This window comes from Pestalotiopsis fici (assembly GCF_000516985.1).
Source record: "Pestalotiopsis fici W106-1 unplaced genomic scaffold PFICI_Scf_9, whole genome shotgun sequence".
Classification (NCBI taxonomy): Eukaryota; Fungi; Ascomycota; class Sordariomycetes; order Amphisphaeriales; family Sporocadaceae; genus Pestalotiopsis; species Pestalotiopsis fici.
The window spans coordinates 1,137,714-1,161,281 of NW_006917099.1; the positions used below are offsets into that span (position 1 = coordinate 1,137,714).

Genomic DNA, 23,568 nt, shown 5'->3' on the forward strand with positions numbered 1-23,568 from the left:
GCGCTTGATATTCGTGTCAAGAACCGGAGACATGAGATGCACGACAAAGTTTTTTGTTTGGGGGTGCATATGACGCTTACTTGCTGACTGACGTCGACGACGACCTTGGAGGAAATTGTATTTTGACATTGTGCACTTTTGAGGGAGGTGGAAAAAAAGATTTGGGCGATTGTTTCAATGCCGCCTTTGTTGCTAAGCTGCTCTCTCTACCTACTGGAGTGGCTACATTTGTACATCACTTTAATTTCCCAGACTTTGTCAGTCAGTCTACACGAGGCGAGCGAAACGAATTGACATTTTCTCTGAATTCATTGGTGTTTCGTGTTTTGTATTTGCTGAGGTGTTGATTCGGATTATTTGTTTATGCTTGTTTGAGATGTACTAGAAGGTTGTATGTATTAACCAAATCAATCTCTTCTCTTTCATCCAGTGATCTTGAATGTTTTTGTATATTTGGAAACGATTCTCTCATGCCGTGTCACAAAATCCACCCAACCTATAGGTGCAACAAAATCTGGAAATTATTACAGCCTTGTTTACTGGGGGGCACGATGCAGATACTTTTTGAACGTGTTCAATTATCAAGACGTCGATTTTCTAGAACGTGTATAAACAAAATTTCCAAGTTTCATGAAAACACATTAGACGTTCCTCTGCCTGTCTTGTCAATCAAGGACGGACCCAAAAGTCATAATAGATACCCGACGCCGTACTCCTTGCCTTGAGCTTCTTCTACCTAGTTCCTACTCGAACAACCAAAATCATGCAGCAATGAATCCCAACTTTCCGAACAATGTGTCCATGGCGACCCATCGTCGGCCGCACTTGTCCAAGTACTTTTCGACAACACCCTGTACAAGATCAAAGCGGTTCTTATTCTGCTTTGCCCTGACGTCGACTTCAGTCTTCTCCTCGGCGCTCAGCTTCTTCTCCTCGTCAAGAGAATCATCACTGCTGGCCTTGGCTTTGGCCTTCTCAACGTCCCAGAGACTGGCAAAGTAGCTCAGCTGGTTGTATATATCGCGCTCGCTGTACTCGTACTTCATCTTGCCCATGCAACCCTTGCCAAGTCCATTGGGACCCAAGCAGCGGTTACCGAAAACAGACATCTGTCGTGTCCTATTGCCGCAGGATGGGTCATCGCAAATGAGCCAACCCTCGTAATACCTGGCGGTTTGTCTGCGGACAGCTGCCTCAACTTGGGCCACAATGCTGAGGTTGGGAATTGATGCTGAGCAAGTTGGACAGACGACACCTGTAGGAGTAACCGACTTCAAAGAGCCAATGAGACCTTCAAAGGGGTTTGAGGCTCTGCACTTCCTGCAACGTAGTTGCAAACGTTCGCAGTCGGCAAAGCGAATGGAGTCAGGAATCTGAGACTCCAGTGGGTGGATTTCAAGATCCTGAGGTCCACTGTTCCCGTGTGATGAGTTGTTGGCATAGCGGCGAATATCTAGACCAAGCTGCTCTGCGAGCTGAGCCGTCGATGTTCCGGTGATGTTGGCACAAAGACGCTCTACCGGAGGAAAGATTTGCTTGCCAATGTACCATTCGACATCGATCTTGAGATTGGAGTCGGACTTCATCACATCCTGAGGTGTGTAGGCACGCTTAGCCACGGGGTCAGAAGATCCGCTATCACCAGTGATAACGTATGAAATGACGTCTCCACGCCTCACATTCTTGCCACGTGCAATCTCTCGGAGAGCGACTTGTACCTGCGGCATGGAGTCGGCATTGGGGTACTCCTTTGGTGCCTTTCCAAGTTGTGTGAAGATAATGTACTTTTGAACAGGAATTGTATGTTCACGCATCTTGGCCGCAGTCTCGCGCAGATACTCGTGGATGCGCTGAATGGATACTTCAGTGTCATCACCGGACAAGATGTCATTGAGGATGCGGGATGAGATCTCCTTGGACAGTCCGCAGTATTCTCTGCGCTTCATGTCCAGACCCTTAACTTCCATCTTCTCCTCCCATTTACCATTAACCTCAACCAGGTTGATGGCAGCGTACTTCTTCTTTGCTTGGAGCAGGATGCGCCTAAAGACATTGTCGATATCAATTTCCAGTAGGCGGTAGCGCTCATTGACGGCCTTTTTGAATTCTTGGCCGACCTTGAGGGCATCTGCAACAGAGTCCACATTGGCGTTGATCATGACGGAATCAGTGTCACCGTAAATGACTTGAAGTGTGTTGGACTCAGCCAAATCCTTGGTGCTGCGCAGAATCTCACGGCCCTTGAAGGTGGTGAGAACAGCCAGAGGGCGGGCATAGAAACGTGACTTGGTGTAACCCAAACATCCATACATGGAGTTGGCAGTGAGTTTCAAGGCAAGCTGCTTAATGTCCCAAGTTGCCTTTTGCTCAGCTGTGGCATTCTTGTCCTTCATGAGGCTCTTGACAGCTCTTCTACGACTGACTAGCGTAGAAATGAGCTTGGGTAGAATACCGATATCTTGCTCCTCGGGCACCTCGGGCACGGAGTCTTCATCTCCAGACTATATTTGCGAGTCAGCATACAGTTAATAGCCAATGGCACTGGATGAGTATCAACTTACCCAACCTGCGCGCTTAACGGTGGTGAAGCAGATGTTGTATTCCTGGATGATGGAGGGGTAAAGGGAGTTGAAGTCCATGACAAGAACGAACTTGTCATATAGACCCTTTTCTGGCTCAAAGACCAGACCTCCCTTGTACTTGTCCTTCTTCTTGCCTTCTGTAGCCTCTTCGTTTTCATCCTCAGGCTTGGGCTTGCCCTTGAAGACTTGCTTGTCGGGGCAGATGTACTTGTTGCGGTGGAACTCGTGGAGCAAAATGTACTCGTTTCTCTCAGCACGAGTACCAGTCAGTGTTCGTGCCCAGGAGTTTCCGGCCAGGTTGGTCAAGACCTTGGTCAATGGCAGCATTTGCGTTCTCAAAGCAAGAGCAGCAATGTAGTGTGTATCAGCCTCCATGTGGGTGATGTAATCCATGAGTCCGTTCTTCTCGGCTGCCCAAGTCTTCAAGGCGGCTTCGTTGTCGATATCTCTGCGCTTCTCTCCACCAAGGTAGAGATTGCACATTTCAGTCAAGCTCCATGACTGACACTTGAACATGACCGACTTGCCAGCCTCATTGGCAAGGTCGCACAGAAGTCGGCCCGCCATGATTTGTCGCTCGGCAAAGACGTTACCACCAACCTTGCCCATGGACGGCGGCCAAACACTTCGTCGCAGACGTCCAAGGCGAGACCACTGAGGAGTCTTCTTTTCAGCCAAACGGTTCAAAAGAATGCTATAATCGACACCCTCGAGCTGATGTCCCATTATGACATCAGGATCTGCAACGTCAATTTGGGCCAAGAAAAAGGAGAGCATCTCGGGCTCCTGCTTCATGAGCTTGATCAAGCCGCCCTTTTTCCTGTCCTTTACTGTTTTCTCAAACCCAATTGGGAATGCCGCACCATTTGGACGAATCAATGTAAAGGTTCGACTGGGCAGTTTTTCGGCGGGTGTGGTATCACTCAATGAGATATTCTCATAAATCCGGGCGCTGATGGCCAAAATCTCTTGCTTGTTCAGCTTAGCGTTGAATGTGGTCCTCATGGCGACACTCATCAGTGTGAGAGGAGGAGCATCGAGATTGTCGGACTCGCTGATGGAAGAGATCATGTTTGGGTGCTCAACGAGAACCTCGAGCTTGGCGTGAGATGCATTCTTGAGGGAACCAAAGTCGGCATCCTTGATCTTCAACCAGCAAGGGCCCTTGATATCCTTCCAAAGCACAAATTGCTCAAAAAGAGCAGTATTGGTACCAAAAACATGGGAAAAGGTCTCGCCAACCGTTTCCACGGGTAGCTGAGGCTTGTTGTATGGATATAGGAGTTTCAAGTACTGCGCTTCCGCGGGGATGTTGGGAAGCTCAAAGGCATATTTTCTGGTGCAGGCCTTGATCTTGTGCATACCGACTTTCATCTTGGTCATGATTTCGTCAACTTCAGTATAGACGTCCATCATTTCAACCGTCTCGTCAGTACTGACACCATCTCGCTGGCGGTTCTGACGAGGCAGAAAGTACAACTTTCGCAGAACATTGTCCACCTTGACAAAGCAGCTGACGTGCGAGTTGGTCTTTCTGTTCAGAACCTTGCCAAATAGGCAAAGACTGCCATTGACTTCTGTGTAATCAGTCCAGAAGAAGTTTAGACTCCCGTCTTCTTCAACAGCATCCTTGTAGTCGATTTTTCCAACGGATCGTGTCTCGGTCGGGGATGCGCTGACGACATTGAGCTTGTTGGTGAGCTCATTCCATGATGAGGAGTCGACAGAGGGCTCGGGAGCCTTTGCAGGTGAGGAATTGGCGGGCGAGGGATACGGCTCTGCCTTGACGAGCTTCTTGATCGGCCTCGAAGCAGAAAGGTTGACACTGGCAGTATTGATGGTGCCGCCCAGGGCAACCTCCATCATATCCTCGTCATCGTCATCGGCAGGTTCTACCTTAATAGATGTCCTGCGTTCAACGACCTTTGCGACTGGTGATGAAGGTGCTGGGTCAGCATCACTCATGGCAAGCTCCGAAACATGTGGAAGAGGCAAGTCGTCGTCTGCAGTGGCAATAAAGTCATCGTCCGCAAAACGAACTGGTGACGGCAACGTTGGTTCTGCGGTCTTGACCTTCTTTGCGACTGGCTGTCTAATTGGGGACAGAGCACGCGCTTTCCTTCTCTCGGGAGTGATCTTCTTGGGTGCTCGGGCTGCTGGGCCGGGAATGTTGGCGTCGACTTCACCGAGGAGGTCTGCCAAAAACTGATCGTCTGCTTCTGTCTTGATCACCTAAAATGCCAATTAGTCTTGAGCGCGAGATATGATTTAGTCTGTAGGTCTGCGGGGCTTACTTTTGGCTTGGGCTGAGGGGCGGTACGGCCTTTCATGAAGTACTCGCTGATATCTCTGTCATTTGCGTCTCGCTTGGCCTTATCCTCGTCACGTTTCCGTTTGTCTGCACGGAGTGTTAATGCAACACGTCTTGAATGTATATATTGGAAAAAAAAAAAAAATATTGGGGAGAGCGTACCAGATTTGCGGTCGTGTCCTCGTATAACTCTATCATCTTCGCTATCGCTTTCGTACTGATGGACGCGATCCCACTCTTCGCGTCCGTCGTCGGCGTATCCTTCGCCATTGTCGTCAACGACAAAGTCGTCTTGGTTCAAACGGTCTCGGACGATATTCTTGTATTGGTTTTCGTCGACTTCCTCGTAGAGATCGGCCTCTTGCTCAACTTCGTACGAGTCAAAGACCTTCTTGCCCGAGGCCTTGAGAGCCTTTAGCTCGGCGAGCTTGGCCCTCTTTGCCGCAACCTTGGACATGATGGGCGACAAACGGCTTGTGTGGGTGATGTTGAGGGAACTTCAAAAACAAATGTGTTCTGCTATGCAACAAACATAATCCAAATGGACAGAGTAAGACCCAAAACGATCTCGCAAGATCAATTGGTGTGGGAAGCGGTAATGGACTGGGGAAGAGACCCGCGGACCTCTTTAGAGTGGGAAAAAGACGCGGTCGCGTTGCTACTTTTGACGCGCTGTTGATCCCTGCAAGTGACGCGACCTTTGTATTAGTGGGGTTATGAATGGCTGCTGACCAGGGCCCACGGCCAAGATGCACAGGTTTTATGGAGGCACTTTAGGCGGGGCCGACGCGCTAATGGTATGTAGAGTACTTGGTGTGTGTGCTGCAAGTTCTACCAACAGTAATACTATGTAATGGAACAACGTTGAAAAGCCAGGATCATGGTGTTGAGGAAGTCAATCTTTCACTCTTCAATGCATGTACCTGATTGGTGTAGGGTGCTCTTGTTGCCGATTGTCCTGATTTTTGTAATTCAAATGGCCAAGGCTACATACAAGTATCCGCGACTATCCGGCAGCGATAGATTGTGAGTTGGGTCTACACAACTCTACAAACTCTACTTCCGTAGCATTCTCGGGTTGGTTTAACAAATCTACTCGGCCCTCCTCATACAATACCAGCCAGACGGCATCCTCGTTCACAGCCTCAAGCGCCTTCTTGGCCTCCTGGTTACGTGCGAGACCGTCGCCACCGAAAAGCGCGAGTATATCATCAAACATATCATCGTCAATGCGAACGAATGAGACAATTGCAACGAGTAGCTCCTGAACTGCTTCCCAAATTTGCCGAGCTTGTGTGAACTCACCGAGACCTCCTCCCACTACAGCGCCCTTGGTCGGGGTCGTGCTACTGAGATCAAGAGGTTTCAGTGGCTCCTTGGCTTCTAGTCCACCCGCTGATCTAATGGGCATTACGAGGTCTGATGATGCGTTCGTGTTGATGATCCTTTGCTTGGAGTCGACCATTCTCCTTTTCGACGTTGACGAGTTTCCCAAGGCCAGGCTTTTTCTCTTTGCGATCCATTTCCTCAGGCCATCTGACCAAGTCGTCTCGACGCGGGAGCTGAGAAAGTCGCCTGCGCTGGCACAAAGTGCACTCAACGCTTTGCAGGCCGATGTGACAACAAATGACTCTTGATCGTAGAGGCGCTCTAGTAGCACAGGCCATATGGAATTGACAACTGGCAAAAACGTCTCCTCGTCCGGTGACAAAGCTGGGCAAACCATGGCGAGCAGATCCAAGAGAGATTTTCGGAGAGAAGGCGTTGGCGAGGTAAGATAGTGTTGCGTGAGGCTGGTGATCCGTGTGAGCAGGGTGTACGTTGTTGTCGTAGGTGGCTTTTTCTCGACATCCTGACTTGGCTCCTCTTCATCATCCTCGGGAGATTCTTCTCCAGTCTTTCCACGTTTCCAAGGTTTCTCTGGATGATTGATTGTTTCAATTTCATCATTTTCATTAAGCCTTCTCTTCTTCCTATCCGAGCGTCTGCTCAGATCCTTAACGATATCTTCAATCTTGACCATTTGCCGGGGATGTTTTTGGTGATCTGTAGTGGATCTTGAATCATCCTCCAATAGCAGTTGGTTAGATTTGGCACCCTGATTAACCACTTCTGCAAGTACAGCGAATAAGTTCTCAACAAAGAGCGGATAGCCGTGGTAGTTTTCCAGGGCACCGAAAATCGAAGCGACCACGTCATCAAGGTACGGTATCAGTCTCGGGCCCGTGAGTCTGATCATCATACGGAGAACTTGTGTGGAGGCTGGTGAAATATCAAAGGTGTTGAGCCGCAACGAAACCGAGTTTAGCATATAGTCGACATTTTCGATGACCAAGTCCGCAACATTGGCATAGCCGCATGACATAGCTATGCTGTTAAGAGCTATGATGGCATGCTCGCGCAGCTGCGGAACTAAGGAGCCCAAATTCGTCGATATGGGATACAGTACGTCAATCAGCTCTGGGCGAAAGTCGGCCTTCATCCTCGATGCTGTATATGCAGCCACTTCCAGCGCCAATGATTGCAATCTCCAGTCCAGCACCTCTGCATCCTCGTCTGAGTTGAGAAGTTCAACCGAGAAAATATATAACTCCTGGAGGAGTTCTTCGTGATCTTCATTCGTGTCCGCGGATCCAAAGTCAAGGAACTCGTCCAGTTCCGACGATGAAGCCAAACCAGCCTTGACGAGTTCAAATGAGAGCCAGTACGATGCAACTTGTGAATTTCCGGTAGATTCTCTCAAATATTCAATCATGTCTCTTGCTAGTGTAGCATGTTGAGCAAATGTACCACTTTTTGCTATTAGAGTCAAAAGCTCATTGCGGGTGGACTTTTGGACACTGTGGTTCATCAGGAATGGTTGGAATTGAGTCGACTGAGCCGTCGCAGCGAGATCTCCGCTACTGAGCACAAGGTCTGTGGATGACAACTCTGCAACGTTGGACTTGACACCCGAGGACAAGAGAGTGGATACACTATCGCGCAAGGAAGCAGCCATGGTATCGTTCAAAGTCGACGAATCTATACGCAGCGTGCTCAAAAGGCGTTGTCCCTTGAGTAGATTCCGGATTGCTTGCTGCTTGACATTTTCATCACTCGACTGCATAATCCGTGGTAGGCTTGTGACAAAGTTATAGACAGTCGTTTTGACCACATCTATAAGCTCGGGATATATGCTCGTTAGATCCACCAAGCTCGTGTTCAAGCCAGCCTGTATGAGCGAATGGTTCTCCTCCTCTGCAGACAGAACCATTGCTGTTTCTACAAGTATAGCTGTACAGATCGAGAGCGACTGGCGGCACTCGTCAAGTAGGCCAATGCACAGCCTCTCAAGAGCAGTCTGAACATCCTCGGATTTGTGCGTCCGCAACTTGAGAATACTTGCGAGCGCAATTTTGATTTGTGACGCTGTAGCTTTCAGCCAGGGTGCTGTGAAGATTTGGTTATCGACGGCTGAGTCCTTCTCGTCCTTTGACTTCCCGTCCTTGGAATCGGTGATTTCTTTAAGTAGCTTTGTTACCTTGATGTCCGCCAAGACGTTGACAAGAACAGATTTGAGCGCGGCAATGCCCTTTACGAGTACTTTTCGAGGCGTCTTCCATGCTGGAGGCGGACTCAATAACTTTGTAAGTGAAGAGACTATTCCCGGCAGGAAGCTGGCCAGTATAGCAGGTTGTTTGATTGCTGTAAATACAGCGTCCACAACATGGAGTGCTTCAAGCTGGACTTCGGCGGTTTCCCCCTTGTTCACGGTATCCAATATGACCGAGATTGTGTGGCCTATTGTAGGAAGATTTTTGTCTTCGACGAGGCTTTTTGAGCCAGCGGTCGAAGAGCCGGTGGCTGCTATCAGTGATGCAAGTGCTCGAAGACTCTCAATCGTGGTCTCTTCGGGAATGGCCTCCTTCCTGGTCTCGCCCGGTACACCCCCAATGACATAGGTTAGGAATATGAGCAGCTGTTGGGACAAGTCGGGCTCAATCTTGCTCTTCCAGCCAAACTCAATGAGGATTCGCAGACATTTGATCGTGAGCTCCGTCAGACGGACAGGGAATTGCTGCTGGTAGCGCAAGATGTTTGAAAGAGGGAAGAATATGTAGCCGGCAAGCTTCTCATCCAAGATGGAGGCGTCCTTCTTGACCTGGCGTTCGAGGGCATCCGAGACCTCCTCAGTCACGGCAATGAGCTGCTTAGCTACGGCTCGCTTGTCCTGGGAGCGCACGGCCAAGTCGTTGATGGCGACACAGCGCGGCTTAAGCTGCAACAGAGATTTAGCGGGGCGTGTCCCGAGAGGGCCGACTGTGTAAAAGCGGCACAAACGTTCACCTACCTCCTGGAAGAATTCAGTCCTCGCTGTCGACGATATGGACTCCATCACGGAGTGGTTGCATGATGTTCACAGGGATCTCTTGAAAAGCAGTTTTGTCGGCGAGCGGATTGGGAAAACTGGATTCGGCGAGCGGATTGGGAAAGCTGGATTCCGGATGATGGTCGAATTAGAAGAGTGTACGGAATATGGATTATGCACATGGATCCTACCGCTGAGTGCGCGCGTTTAGTGGATGCCCCACTAATGTAACCCATTGGGTCACCCCACCATCATGAGAGACAACCGAGCAGCACTCGCTTGATTAGGTGTTCTCCTACTTACACCTTACAGGCCAGGTCCAATCTCTATAAAGTTGTGCATGTTTCTGTCTCTACTGTTACTTTCGTTTTCCTAACGAGTGATTCGATATTACCCGTTCATTCATCCAATTACTTTCTCGTTCTATACCCCGAATACAAATTTTACACCAGCAGAATGACATCATCGGCACCTTTTACCACGACGGTGCATCCTTTCAAGTCGCCAACGCGGCATGCATGCGCCTATGAGTCTGGACTCTCGTCTGCCAAGAATGCCTTGGTTTTCATGTATGTCATTTAAGAAAAAAGATTTTCTTCATATCTCGACGTCTTCTTGTCCGAGGTAACCGGCGATAACGATAGTTTGGCCGAGAGTTCAGTATTCTTGGCCCAAGTACCCATGAGAGAATCAACTGACAGCAATGCAAAGTGGTGGACTAGGCGATGGTCCTCATACTGTTCCGTACCCGCGAGCCATCGCCAAGGCATTGGAAAGCCGTCCCGAGCTCAGCTTTTCCGTCTTCGAGTTCAGACTAAAGAGTTCTTTCAATGGCTTTGGCTTTGTTCGTCTCGCGGACGACGTTGCCGATATATCTGCGCTGGTCAAGTACCTACGCAGCATTGGCAAGGAAAAGGTGGTATTAATTGGCCACTCGACTGGCTGCCAGGTATGCATAATCAAACGATTTCTTCGTCGTGTTCTCTCCGGATCTATGCTCAACGGGTAATTAGGATATCATGGAATACACATCGCCTGCGTATTCTGATATTGCCGACGTCGAGGCTTTCATTCTTCAGGCACCCGTTGCGGACCGCGGAGCTCTTGAGCTGGTACTGGGACGACAATTGCTAGATGAGAGTGTTAGAGTAGCCAAGGAACTCATCGATGCAGGCAATGGTACTGCCATTGTTCCCATCAAGGAGACGCAAACCATCTTTGGTATCGTTTCGGCTCAGCGCTGGTACGCGCTAGCAGCACCCGAGTAAGTCGACCACTCAATAGCACCTGTTTTTCTCAACACATTCCAAACATGGCGAGCTAAATGGTACGCAGTGGCGAAGACAACTACTTCTCACCAGACCTTATTGATGCCGTGGCTGGATCATATTGGTCGAGAATCAAGAAGCCGTTGCTCATCCTTCACTCGGGCTCAGACGAGTATATGCCTCCTACAGTCGACAAGACCAGCTTGATCCAGAAGTGGAAGAGCCTCTGCCGTCCAGGTATTGCTAGCGATCTATCTGGCTGCATTCCCGGAGCAGACCACAGAGTGGAGACGGCAGACTCCGAGAAGTGGTTGGTTGAGACTGTCGTCAAATTTTTGGACAACTTGAAATAACTTATGTTCTGTGAGTATTTGATGTCTGACCACAACACTGCCTCAACAGCGACTAATGGCTTTGTCTGTCGACAAGAAGCATAGCGTTCAATCTTACTGATGAGACCTTGCCGCACAATTTGATGGTCTACAGCTTTGTATGGAATTCAGTACATAATAGATCTTTCTGAATATACAGTCGCATCGACGTTTATATTCCAGTTGTGGGATTCCAGTAGTGTGTGCCTATTGTGTCTACTGTTTAGGTTGAGTGAGATGAGATAGTTGCTCCGAAGTCGCCTGGTAGTTCAGAATGTTTCCCGTTCTTACTCGCCGTTTTCTTTCAGACAGATCGTAGTTGGTATAGCCGAACATGACTACTAACAAAGTCTATGTGGATAAGAGAATAGAATAAAGAACGTCGTCTCAGTATTCTAGTAATGAGTCTTAGTCATTGAATTCCCCAGCCTATTAGTGGGCATTTTGCTTCGACTTCCCCACTAATAGCATGGCCCCACTCCGAACGAGGGCAGCGATAAGGCACCGCAAGACAACCTCGGTCTCTTGAATATCACTACTGAAAATGTATCCTTTGCTTCTATATTAGTTATACATTTGCACTTGTGCCATACACGAAGTGCTTGTCACCCGGAAAGCTTCATACTATCAGCAGCAATGTAAGTGGACGTCCCCGGAATGCTACTCGCCTGCTAATGTCAATGGTCATAGTTTGGGCCAGCCACGACAACGATGGCACTCTTAAGCCCTTTTCTCCTGGTTCTTGGGTTGTTCGTCTTGGTTGGTTCTTATATATGGACCTGCCTGACATCGCCTTTGCGTAAATTGCCTGGTCCAAAGCTCGCCTCATTCACTTCTTTTGCCATCAAGTGGCATGAATTCCACGCCAACCGGACCAGATATGTCCATCAACTCCACGAGACTTATGGCCCAGTAGTGCGAATCGCACCAAATGAGGTCTCGTTTGCGTCAGTTGAGGGTGTGAAGGAGATCTATTCATCTGGTGGCAGTGGTTATGACAAGACTGAGTTCTACAACTTATTTCAGGTGTATGGAAGGAGGTGAGCCTATCGTTGATATCGTCCATAACTCCACCGACCAGCATGACTCATATTCGCTATAGAACCATGTTCAGTACTCTGAACAAGAATGACGTAAGTGATGAATTCTTCAAGTAGAAATGGTATGCTGACTTTGGTAAAGCATGCCAAGAAAAAGAGAATCCTCGCAGATCGCTATGCCAATACAAACATCATGCGCTCCGCATCAATGGACGGTATCAAAGAGCGCTCTGAAAGGTTTATCGAGCAGTGCACCGCCTCTGTGGGTGGGACTTTGGATATATTTGTGAGTGTCTTTTCCTTTCTTTCCACGGCCCGGGCTAACATAATTATAGATATGCGAGTTATCCAACTATTCATCAATGCCTTATGCTGACCTCTTTCAGTTCTGCATGCTTATGCCTTTGATTGTGTAAGCCATCACCTGTTTCATCCCTATGGTTCGGACTCGATTCGTAACCAGGATGACGCCGAGATTATGAAACAAGTCACTTTCGACGATAGTCTCCAAAGTAGGTTGTCTTTGTGCACTCACGCGTCGTAGAGCAGTCATTAATGTTTCAAGATCGGCTGATTCGTTACTACAACCCGACTCTCCATTGGCTCATTGGGGGCGTTCTTTCAATATATGCAAAGCCCAGGGAAACGCCTTTGGCGGATGACCTGGTTTTGAGCGCTACTGCCAAGACCGATCCGTCGCCCTTTACCCTTCTGAGTCGAATGGAAGAAAAGGGACACGACTTGGAGCATCTGGACATGGCGGCCGAATGCTTGGATCACATGGCTGCTGGCATCGATACTACGGGAGGTGAGTTGAGTCACACGCTGATTATAAATCCTCATCTGCTGACGACAGCTGCTTCAGATGCCCTCTGTTTCCTCATGTGGGAGATATCGCAGCCGAGATCCCGGATAGTACAGACGCGGCTGCAGCAGGAGATCCAGGCACACAAAGACTTGACCCCGGAGAAACTGCCGTACCTAGAGGCGGTCGTCCTCGAAGGGCTCAGATGCTTTCCGGCGATACCAATGTCCCTTCCGCGATATGTACCAAGCGGCGGGCGGACGATTGACGGCTACTTTATTCCAGAAAAGACCATCGTCAGCAGCCAGGCGTTTTCGACACATCGTATCAATGAGGATGTGTTTCCAGAACCCAACACTTTTAACCCAGACAGATGGTTGGCGCCAACGGGAGATAAGGAGCGGAAGCAGTTATTCTTTGCCTTTGCAAGCGGAGGTCGTGGGTGTGTTGGGAAACAGTATGCATTTACAAAATGTTACCAAACTTGAAACAATTTCACTGACCAGATTTGAGCAGCTTGGCACTAGCAGAGATGAAGACACTTCTCGTGGATGTATATTCGCGCTTCACAACACTGCCAGACGAGTCCATGACGTCTGACATGATGGAGATGTCGGACCAGCTGATTTCATCTCAGCCGCTGGGGAAAAAGTGCTTGATGAAGTTTGTGCCGCTGGATGCAGAACATTAACATGCCATGGCATAAGTTGCATTGATTTTGATTTCGATAAAGCCGATATTCTGGCCAGATACACATCATGTCGAAATTCTTGGAAGAGGTATTGCGAGATTAGTAAGTGTCATGATTGCACTCTGTGATCAAGACCACTGCATGTTAATTAGCTCCATTATCAGGCTGAATAGGATACGTAGTGAGGAGAACAGACCAGAATTTGTTTAAAAAAAAAATCCACAGAAGATTGCTAAGCATCTAAAGTATTGCTTCGAAAATGATGAGCGGTGTGTGTGCAGCTTCTAGGCAACACGTTGCGATAGTTCTTACGTGAGGGGTCGACTAGTATTGTCTCAGAGTCATGTTGAATCTCGCTGAGACGCGAGTAATCCCGGGAAGGGGGAAAAAGAAAGTAAACCTGCGATCGTCGCGTCTGCATAGACAAAATGCTGTATCCACCTCTGGTTGGACTGGCACCCGCGCTCAAAGGGATATAAATCATGTATGACAAAGAGGTTGCTTCTGACAACGTTTACGGTGCGTTTAAAAGCAATGTTTGGTGGTAATATGGCGTCTGTCATTGGCTACTCGGTATATACCATGTAGTCACAGACAGGCATTCCATCTGACAAGCAGGCAAAAAAACGTGCCGTCATCCGCCATCGACTTTCAAGCATTTCGGGAATCTCACTTGAATCTCAAGAAAAGGCCTGGGGTTGACGAGGGGTGGAAATTGCTAAGCAATAAGGTCGGTAGGTACCCCACCCATGGGCCAAGGTACCCGACGGCTTGGGCCAAATTTGACCAGTGCGCGTACGCCCTAGCAGCTAGCGGTCTTAGCGTGGCTTGCTGACAAAAGCCGGAAAGAAGCCTTCTGAAGCCCACCGATTGCTCGGCGATAGTGACGGAAGGTCCGTCGCCAGGCAGCGCAGCGGCTCCAGCGGAATCGTCATTCATTGACCCAAAATTCGCCGTTTTTCCCAGAAGGGCCAATGACTACAAGGGACCGCCATCCTCTTTCCCTTTTCTGTTTCGCATCCCATTTCGCGTGATATCTACGTGATATTGCAACAGCTCCAATTCCCACGCCTGCTTGCCAATTGATTGATTGCAGACCAGCTACGTCGCAGCAGCATCTGATATGATTACGGCCTTCCATTCCAGCAGATAAGCTTCAGCTTCGGTCCGGTCATGCTCTTCAGCGACGACCTGCCGCAGCAGCAGGTCCTCCAATCGTCCGGCTCCTTTACCGGATACCGCCCGCAACTCCAACAGCTCGGCCACCACTACCTCAGCGCCTCGGAAGACTTCAAGCAGCCACTATGCGGTAACGAGGAGGGCTGGGGTCCATTGAGCCCCTTCCGATATGATTTCACGCCCTGCTTCATTGACGTATGGGTCGCTGCGGTCGCCGTCTTTGGTATTGTCTTTGGAGCCTTGGCTCTGTGGTATGTCTTGAGGAAATCAAAGGCCGCCGACGTGGCCAAGGATTGGCACTTTTGGACCAAACAAGTACGTTTTGCCCTTGCTTCCGCTCACCTGCCATCATAGTGTCACTGGTGCAAACAGAAACAAGACTCGACTAACATGCCGATCAGTCACTTCTAGGTCTCGTCATTGCAGATATCGTCGTCCAGTTCGCCTTTCAAATAGTCAGCCTTCCCAACGTTTGGTACGGAGACTTTCGAGTCCTGACGACCGTCCTCACCTTTGTCTCCCTATGGATGGTATTTGCGATCCAGTGGTCTGAGCACGCTCGGTCACGCTACGCTAATGGCGTCGTGCTCTTTTACTGGCTTTTCCTGCTCCTGGTCTTTGCAGTGAAGCTGCGTTCCCTGGTCTCGCAGCAAATCTACGACACGAGCCTGCCATACTTTGTGGCTTACACCGTCGGAGTGGGACTCTCTGCTGTCGCATTCGTGTTTGAATGGTTTTGGCCAAAGACGGCAAGTGCATATGAGGCATTGGTCGATGATGATGGAGCCGAGTGTCCGGCCGAGTATGCTACGGTCTTTTCCAGGCTCACCTTTTCGTGGATGACACCTATGATGAAGTTTGGCTACAAAAACTATCTGACCGAGGAAGATCTTTGGGGCCTGGCACCAAGTGACAAGACATCTACCACTGGTAGCCAATTCGACAATGCTTGGAAGTACGAGCTTGAGCATCGAAAGCACCCATCCCTGTGGTTGGCGCTGTTCAAGGCGTACGGAGGGCCATACATGCTTGCCACTGTTTTCAAGATATTCAACGATCTATCAGCTTTCGCTCAACCCCAACTGCTTCGTCTCCTGATTGCCTTTGTGGCTTCATACTACTACAAGGACCAGGAACCGCAGCCTCCGATCAGGGGTGCGGCTATCGCGCTCGGCATGTTTTTCGTTGCTTGCTTGCAGACAAGCATGATTGTATGTGTATCCGAATATTCAAATCAAGAAATAACTCGACTAACCAGTTGTGCAGCACCAATATTTCCAGCTCAGTTTCGTAACTGGTATGCGCATCAAAGCTGGGCTGTCAGCCGCCATCTACAAAAAGGCTCTGAAACTGTCTCCCGAGGGAAGGGCCACCAAGACTACTGGTGACATTGTCAACTACATGGCCGTTGACGCCCAGCGTCTCCAGGATTTGACCCAGTTTGCTCAGCAGGTTTGGTCTGCGCCATTTCAGATCATCATTTGCATGGTGTCCCTGTATCAATTGGTCGGATGGTCAATGCTCGCGGGTATTGGTGTCATGATTATCATGATTCCCATCAATGGCTTCATTGCTAGATTTATGAAGCGTCTGCAAAAGACCCAAATGGAAAACAAGGATGCTCGAAGCCGATTGATTGCTGAAATCATCAACAATATGAAGAGCATCAAGCTTTATGCATGGAGTACCGCTTTCATGAACAAGCTCAACCACGTCAGAAATGACAGGGAGCTCCACAATCTGCGCAAGATTGGTGCTGGTCAAGCGGTTGCCAACTTTACATGGTCTACTACACCATTTTTGGTCTCATGCTCGACATTTGCCGTCTTCGTCCTGACTCAGGACCGGCCACTGTCGACCGAGATTGTGTTCCCAGCCTTGGCCTTGTTCAACATGCTCACGTTCCCACTGGCAGTCCTTCCCATGGTTATCACATCAATCATTGAAGCAACCGTGGCTGTTGGTCGTCTCACGGCGTATTTTGAGGCTGAAGAAGTGCAACCAGACGCAGTGGAGATCGAGGCCGCCGCCGAGGAACGTGGTGAAGAGACAGTCATCATTCGCGATGGCCATTTCTCTTGGGACAGACATGGATCCAAGAATGTTCTCAGAGAAATCCACTTTGTCGCGCACAAGGGCGAGCTTACATGCGTCGTTGGACGAGTAGGCTCTGGAAAATCATCTTTGCTTCAGGCTGTCTTGGGTGACTTGTGGAAGGAGAAGGGCGACGTGAGGGTCAGAGGCAATGTTGCCTATGTTGCTCAACAGCCTTGGATCATGAACGCCACAGTCAAGGAGAACGTCATCTTCGGTCACCGTTATGATTCCAACTTTTACGAGAAAACTGTCAAGGCTTGCGCTCTGCTCGATGATTTCACCCAACTGCCCGATGGTGACGAAACGGTCGTGGGAGAAAGGGGTATCTCCCTCAGCGGCGGTCAAAAAGCACGTGTTGCACTTGCGCGCGCTGTCTACGCTCGTGCAGATATCTATCTGCTCGACGATGTTTTATCTGCTGTGGATTCCCATGTTGGAAGGCACCTTATTGACAATGTTCTTGGCTCCAGGGGTCTCCTCGGTTCCAAGTGCCGAATCCTTGCGACAAATGCAATCTCTGTCCTATCCTCGGCGGATTATGTCTATCAGCTGAAAGACGGCGAGATTCATGAAAAGGGAACCTTCCCGCAACTAATGGCAATGCGAGGAGGCATTTCCGAGCTCGTCAAATCAACTGGGCAAGACTCTGGTCCAGCGTCCGAGGCACAAAGTCCAGAAGGTTCCTCCAGCGAAGCATCTTCTACGTACATGGAACCCGACGTGATTGACAAGGAAGAAATGGAAGAGGCCCAAGAAGGTGTATCGGAGTTGGCTCCCATAAAGACTGGAGGTTCCTCGCGTACGCAGAAGCGAACTGGCAGCATGTCAACGTTGCGACGCGCAAGTGCAGCTAGCTTCAAGGGCCCTCGTGGCAAGCTTTCGGACGAGGAAGATCCTAGTAGCAAGACCAGACAGACCAAGGAGCACTCGGAACAAGGCAAAGTCAAGTGGGACGTCTATCTGGAGTATGCAAGGACAAGTAATATCGTTGCCGTTGTCATTTACTTGCTCACTCTGGTGGCCGCGCAGACTGCCCAGATTGGCGGTAGCGTGTGGTTGAAGAACTGGGCAGAAATGAACAGTGACGCTGGCGGTAACCCTTACGTCGGAAAATACTTGGGCATCTACTTTGCATTTGGAGTCGGCTCATCGGGCCTTACTGTTATACAGACTCTGATTCTCTGGATCTTTTGCTCCATTGAAGCCTCTAGAAAGCTCCACGAAAGAATGGCGACGGCCATCTTTAGGTCGCCCATGTCCTTCTTTGACACGACACCAGCCGGCCGAATTCTCAACAGGTTCTCCAGCGACATTTACCGCCTAGACGAGGTTCTGGCCCGGACTTTCAACATGCTCTTTGTCAACTTGGCCCGATCTGGCTTCACCCTGGTGGTAGTCTCCGTCACCGTACCGGCCTTTATCGCATTGATTATTCCTTTGAGCGCCATGTACTACTGGATCCAGCGATACTACCTCAGATCGTCACGCGAGCTCAAGCGACTAGATAGCGTCAGTCGAAGTCCCATTTATGCCCATTTCCAAGAATCACTTGGTGGCATCAGCACTATACGGGCATACCGACAGCAGAACAGATTTGAGCTTGAAAATGAATGGCGTGTAGATACAAATCTGCGGGCTTACTATCCATCCATCAGTGCCAACCGATGGTTGGCCATCCGCCTAGAGTTCATTGGAGCCGTCATCATCCTCGCCGCTGCAGGACTCTCCGTCATCTCGGTGGTTAACCATAGCGGTCTGGGTCCTGGTTGGGTCGGTCTAGCCATGTCGTATGTTCTGCAAATAACCACGTCACTCAACTGGATCGTACGTCAGACGGTTGAGGTGGAGACAAACATTGTATCGGTGGAACGCGTGCTCGAGTATGCCCGCCTCCCAAGTGAGGCTCCCGAGGTTATCCACCGCCACCGACCTCCTGTTGCATGGCCGGCAAACGGAGCTGTGCAATTCCAAAACTACAGCACCCGCTACCGAGCAGGCCTGGATCTAGTGCTGAAGAACATTAACCTGGACATCAAGTCCCACGAGAAAATCGGCGTTGTGGGCAGGACGGGTGCAGGCAAATCCTCGCTCACGCTTGCACTCTTTCGTATTATCGAGGCGGACACTGGTAACATTAGCATCGACGAATTGAACACATCTACAATTGGTCTACTAGATCTCCGAAGGCGACTCGCCATTATCCCACAGGATGCCGCTCTTTTCGAAGGGACGGTTCGGGACAATCTAGACCCTGGTCATGTACACGACGACACGGAGCTTTGGAGCGTTCTCGGTAAGTGTGTTACACAAAGCTGACAGACCCAATATGACACCGCAGGACGGGAAGAGCACATGCTCTCGCTTAGTCGCATTTTCGAGACCACTTACCCTGTGCCAACTCTCTCAAGTTCGTCTGGCTAATGCATCTTTGTGGTACAGATCACGCACGTCTCAAGGAACATGTGGCTAGCATGGAGGGAGGGCTCGAGGCTAAAGTCCATGAAGGAGGTGAGTTCGGAACTTTTCACACCTTGCGCTTTGCATCGGCTGTTTATTTCTTGTCACATCACCATCTTTGTCGCATTCTCGGGTATCTGCATAAACGCTTGTGGTGACATGCTGTCTCTTTCCCTGGAATGACGTCGGCACATATTGTCCGGGCGCATCATTATGTGCAGGCTCTGGCGATAGGCTCTGGCGATAGCATCAGCCCACTGGCTTGCTCTTCAGAAGGTCCCTGCATAAATCATGGACATGTGGCATTTCTTTCCAGAGAGGCGATGTTGCATCAGTCACCCTATATCTTGACTTTTACTACCCCCTCAATCACACTACCTTGGGTTTAGACGCACGTTGCCGGACCCAATCAATCCCACTGCAGATACTTTTAGATCGAGCCGAGGCAAAGTACTAACGCGACAATTATAGGCTCGAATCTTTCGCAAGGACAACGACAACTTATCTCCTTGGCACGCGCCATGCTCACGCCCTCCAATATTCTTGTCCTGGACGAGGCAACTGCTGCTGTGGATGTGGAAACCGATGCTGCGCTACAAGCAACACTGCGCAGCCCCCTGTTTGCCCACAGAACCATCATCACCGTCGCTCACCGCATCAACACCATCCTGGATTCGGACCGCGTTGTCGTGCTTGACAAGGGTGAGGTGGTAGAGTTTGATTCGCCTCAAGAACTGATCAAGAAGAGGGGCATCTTCTACGGACTGGTCAAGCAAGCAGGTCTCGACACGTCTTAGGCTCGCCATGGTTAGAAGAGCTTGAGTATCAAGTACATCCGTCCTCTTTCAATACAAGCAGCGGCTTGCACTCAAAGCATTTTTGGTAGCAGCCACGACAGATTCGACATTCCAGTGTCAAGGGGACAGAAGATTGCGCAGCTGCGTGTCGCTTCAAAGTCGTTCCAGAGATGATTCGAAATATTGTACAAAGTCCAGGCATGGGACAATGATTTTATGTATATATGATAGCATAAGCATTGGTGGCTAAAAACATTGAAAATTCAGTATTATAATCAACAAGGCTCATTGGCAACAAATATGATCCGTCAAATAAACACTGTGGAATCCGGCGTTTTCCATTAAGGTTTCCTGCACAAGCACTTTTTAGGCAAATTCACGATAATATGGGATATTTTCAGCTGACTCGGCCGTAGCGCCACGGAACAGAACAACTCTAAATACGAATGAATTTCACGGATAAAAGTAAACATGTCATATTCACGAATGAACAAGTCCTGTCGTGCCAATGTCCAAGAGCCAAATCAGACGGAGAAAATGCAGACTAATGCCTCGTGTCCAAATCTGGGTAGGGACAGAGTGGTGGGTATGAGTAGAAGAGCGCAAGGTCATGATCGGACAAGGTGCGGATGAGGCTCAAGATGGAAGAGAATGAACCGTCTTGCCGCCCCCTCCCGATGGGCAGTCCCGACATGGTGGATCGCAGATCATGTACTGTAGCATAACCGAGAACGAGATGCTCGAAAAATTATCCCTTTGTTGCACAGCATTGGGTTGGTTGCAAAGCTAGTCAGCATTACTTTTGCCTTTTTGTGTTGCCTTTTAAAAGAAAATATGCTAGCAGTAGTATTGTTCAGAGAACTGGCCGGTACTGATATGCGCTCGGCATCAGACCTATCAAGCAACATGCTCGAACTGGTGAATATGTCCAAAGCTGAACCAACAATGGTTCCCATGATCAAACATTATGTATTCAACCTAGATGTCGAGAGACGAAGAGGGAGAAAACATGATTGGTTAGGACGCGTCTCCGGTTAGGCATTTACCGACGGTGATGACAGCCGAGGAACTATGAAATGGGAGTGAGAGGCAAGTAGGGTGTCATTGATGGGGAGTATTACGCGCATGTGGAAAAGGATTACACCGAAGGAGCAATGTCTGCCGTGGCATCATCGGCCCGAGCTGGAGTTGGTATAATCATTAGCCTTTGACATGAATGAAATGGCAATTAGAAAAAAGCAGGACTACGACGTTGACGGTGAGGCGAGGAGGCTATGATGCGCATAATTAGTAAATGTATTTTTGCTACTGAGAGTCGTGATTCTAGTACTGGACTAGGACGTGATTGTAGTGTTCTGTTCTCTATGTAGACGATACGACTTGCGCGTTTTACAAAATACAAGCTTGGTATTCCTTTAAAATCTTTGACTCTGTGGCACATGATGCAAGCAACGAGTTACACCAAAGGGCAAGAAGACAAGCAGAGCCAGACCTTTAGAGGCCTATCAGCAAGTGTATCACGTCCATGGGCTCCAACTCTGCTCGAGGCACGAGCAATAATTGGTCAATCTCTGGGGTTGAGGCTTCATGCCAATAATACCCTGAACAACAGGAAACCCCCTTCAACATTATCGATACAACCCTTGAGCAATCGCGCGCACATTACTGATCTTGAAGCAACCATCTTGCGCGGTTTGTCGTACGCCTAGGGATATGTAGTATTTCTATACCATCACCTTGATGTTTTAAATGGTAAAGTGCTCATGTAACCAAGATGTGATATTGGCGCTAAGACTGAACATGGCCAATCGGTCTCGCATTTCGAAATCGGCCACACACCTGAAGGAATGCGCCCTAGACAGAATATCCTCCGAGAGTGTCACAACGCCGGATGCCAAGTTCTCGTCACCTTGGTTGTCATACTCCTGTGAGATGGGCTCAAAGCACAACATTTGGCTACTGGACGACGTGCGGACGACGTGGTTCCGCTTTGGTCAACGGTGTGGCAGCTTTCTTTGTGCAAGGTGTGACGATGAAAGGCTTACCTAACGCGGCTGGATCTTGGTGTCGCTTTCACCATTAGAAGAGAAAGCCTCTATGCTTTGCCAACTCTTGCTTTGGAGCGCAAATGCAGACAATAGTTCGCGAGGGTGGTATGCCACGCTATAGACAAGGGTGGGATTGGGGTGGGCAGTAAGGTGTGTCTTGCGTCGTTTGAATGGTTCTAATAATGCCAAACCCCGATCGTGGTGCCCCCCTTTGCCTGCCGGGTAGTAATCGACCAACGTTACGCCATGTGAAAGCCGCCCGCAGGTTTTGTGTGAGCCACTCGTGTGAATTGGAGAACCGCGCTTTGGAGAATGGCCTATATTGTGCGATGCTGGAGCGAATCAGCGTCCAGGTTCGTATTGGGTGGAGGGGAATGAGACGGGATCAATCATGACCGCACAACCGAGCTGAGCTTTGGGAAATCCCAGAAGCGAAAATATTGAGCCTCCGCCGTGAGCATCATTTCAAAGACCTGTTCTGGCCTCTTTTTCGGTGATCTCATGACTATATCAATGTGCTGTACCGACAGCACAAGATTGCGTCTCTCGTAAGACGGATAAAATTGCTTGCAGCTTGCCAGAACAGCAAGACTCGGACGACCGTGATGGCGGCATGAATTGATAGGGCTCGTTTACACACCTGTGTTTGCGGGCGAGCCAGGCTAGCTAACCTAGCTACATTGTCGATCGCTGGGCCACGATTAAACATGGATTATGCATAGAAGATCGAGAAGGGACTAGATTGTCAGCGCCATTCAACCCATGGCAGAGCGTCTGCATAAGTAGTGTAACCACCATGGCTAAAGGGGGGTTGTGAGGGGGCCAAACAAGAGACATACCGTCGGGCAGAGGCGCAACACACACACACACACACATCCTGTAAATGAGCAAACAAAGTTTCAACTTCAGGTACTCGGACCACAGGCCGTAACTTGCCGCTTCTATTTCAAGGCCTCGCTTGGTGATGTTGGTTAGTAATCATACTTACGGCTGAATTCCTTTTACGCACGAGTGGAAAACCAACATTCTCGGTGCGGACTCCAGCGCATTTTGAACGGATTGAGCTCGGCGCATCCGGATGTGTTACCAAAGTGATGCCCTCTGATCACTAGGCGTGACATGGTACCGACGTAAGCGTTTCACCAAAACACATGGTATCTAGCTTGACCGTACTGACTCCGTGACAGGCTCGCCATGGATCCGTGAGTATCGTGCCAACTCAGATGACGCTGGTAAAATGCTTCGGGGCTCTGCGTCCGCAAAGACAGCGTGGCGTTTGTGTTGCAGATAATGGAAATTTCGCATGGAAAGCGATTCGAGCATGCACAAGCAAATCATGAATCTCTCTGAGCCAATTCCTGCACTTGATTCGATAAAAGTTGGGCGGGCGGAAAAATCTTGGTGACACAAAGCTTCGCCGGCATTGTGCTGTGCGACTGTGATTTTTCCAATTCGAGATATCTCTTCCGTCGTCCGAGCTCAACATATTGGTAATTCAACATGTCGTTATTGGCTGACTGTGGTGCAAAGCACCATCTAAATGTAGTTTGATGGCATACTGGCCACAATCGCGC

The 23,568-nt window shown here is 49.4% G+C and overlaps 5 protein-coding genes across 5 annotated transcripts; 3 read left to right on the forward strand and 2 right to left on the reverse strand.

Moving 5' to 3' along the window:
• Nucleotides 1–761: 761 nt before the first annotated feature.
• Nucleotides 762–5,350, reverse strand: PFICI_11766 (uncharacterized protein; the record flags this gene model as incomplete). The annotated part of the gene is made up of 4 exons (XM_007840347.1): nucleotides 762–2,501; nucleotides 2,562–4,814; nucleotides 4,877–4,980; nucleotides 5,056–5,350. The coding sequence occupies 4 exons, from the start codon at nucleotides 5,348–5,350 to the stop codon at nucleotides 762–764; spliced, it is 4,392 nt and encodes a 1,463-aa protein (XP_007838538.1).
• A 549-nt stretch (nucleotides 5,351–5,899) lies between these two features.
• On the reverse strand, nucleotides 5,900–9,268 carry PFICI_11767 (uncharacterized protein; the record flags this gene model as incomplete). Its single annotated transcript, XM_007840348.1, has 1 exon — nucleotides 5,900–9,268. One exon carries the CDS (start codon nucleotides 9,266–9,268, stop codon nucleotides 5,900–5,902), a length of 3,369 nt encoding a protein of 1,122 aa, XP_007838539.1.
• A 676-nt stretch (nucleotides 9,269–9,944) lies between these two features.
• PFICI_11768 (uncharacterized protein) lies at nucleotides 9,945–10,862 on the forward strand (the record flags this gene model as incomplete). Its single annotated transcript, XM_007840349.1, has 3 exons — nucleotides 9,945–10,190; nucleotides 10,255–10,505; nucleotides 10,577–10,862. The coding sequence occupies 3 exons, from the start codon at nucleotides 9,945–9,947 to the stop codon at nucleotides 10,860–10,862; spliced, it is 783 nt and encodes a 260-aa protein (XP_007838540.1).
• Nucleotides 10,863–11,591: 729 nt separating this feature from the next.
• Nucleotides 11,592–13,416, forward strand: PFICI_11769 (uncharacterized protein; the record flags this gene model as incomplete). Its single annotated transcript, XM_007840350.1, has 7 exons — nucleotides 11,592–11,920; nucleotides 11,983–12,013; nucleotides 12,063–12,186; nucleotides 12,307–12,432; nucleotides 12,486–12,728; nucleotides 12,786–13,182; nucleotides 13,242–13,416. The coding sequence occupies 7 exons, from the start codon at nucleotides 11,592–11,594 to the stop codon at nucleotides 13,414–13,416; spliced, it is 1,425 nt and encodes a 474-aa protein (XP_007838541.1).
• A 1,173-nt stretch (nucleotides 13,417–14,589) lies between these two features.
• PFICI_11770 (uncharacterized protein) lies at nucleotides 14,590–19,946 on the forward strand (the record flags this gene model as incomplete). The annotated part of the gene is made up of 5 exons (XM_007840351.1): nucleotides 14,590–14,910; nucleotides 14,997–15,806; nucleotides 15,862–18,985; nucleotides 19,132–19,200; nucleotides 19,621–19,946. 5 exons carry the CDS (start codon nucleotides 14,590–14,592, stop codon nucleotides 19,944–19,946), a joined length of 4,650 nt encoding a protein of 1,549 aa, XP_007838542.1.
• Between the last annotated feature and the right edge of the window lie 3,622 nt (nucleotides 19,947–23,568).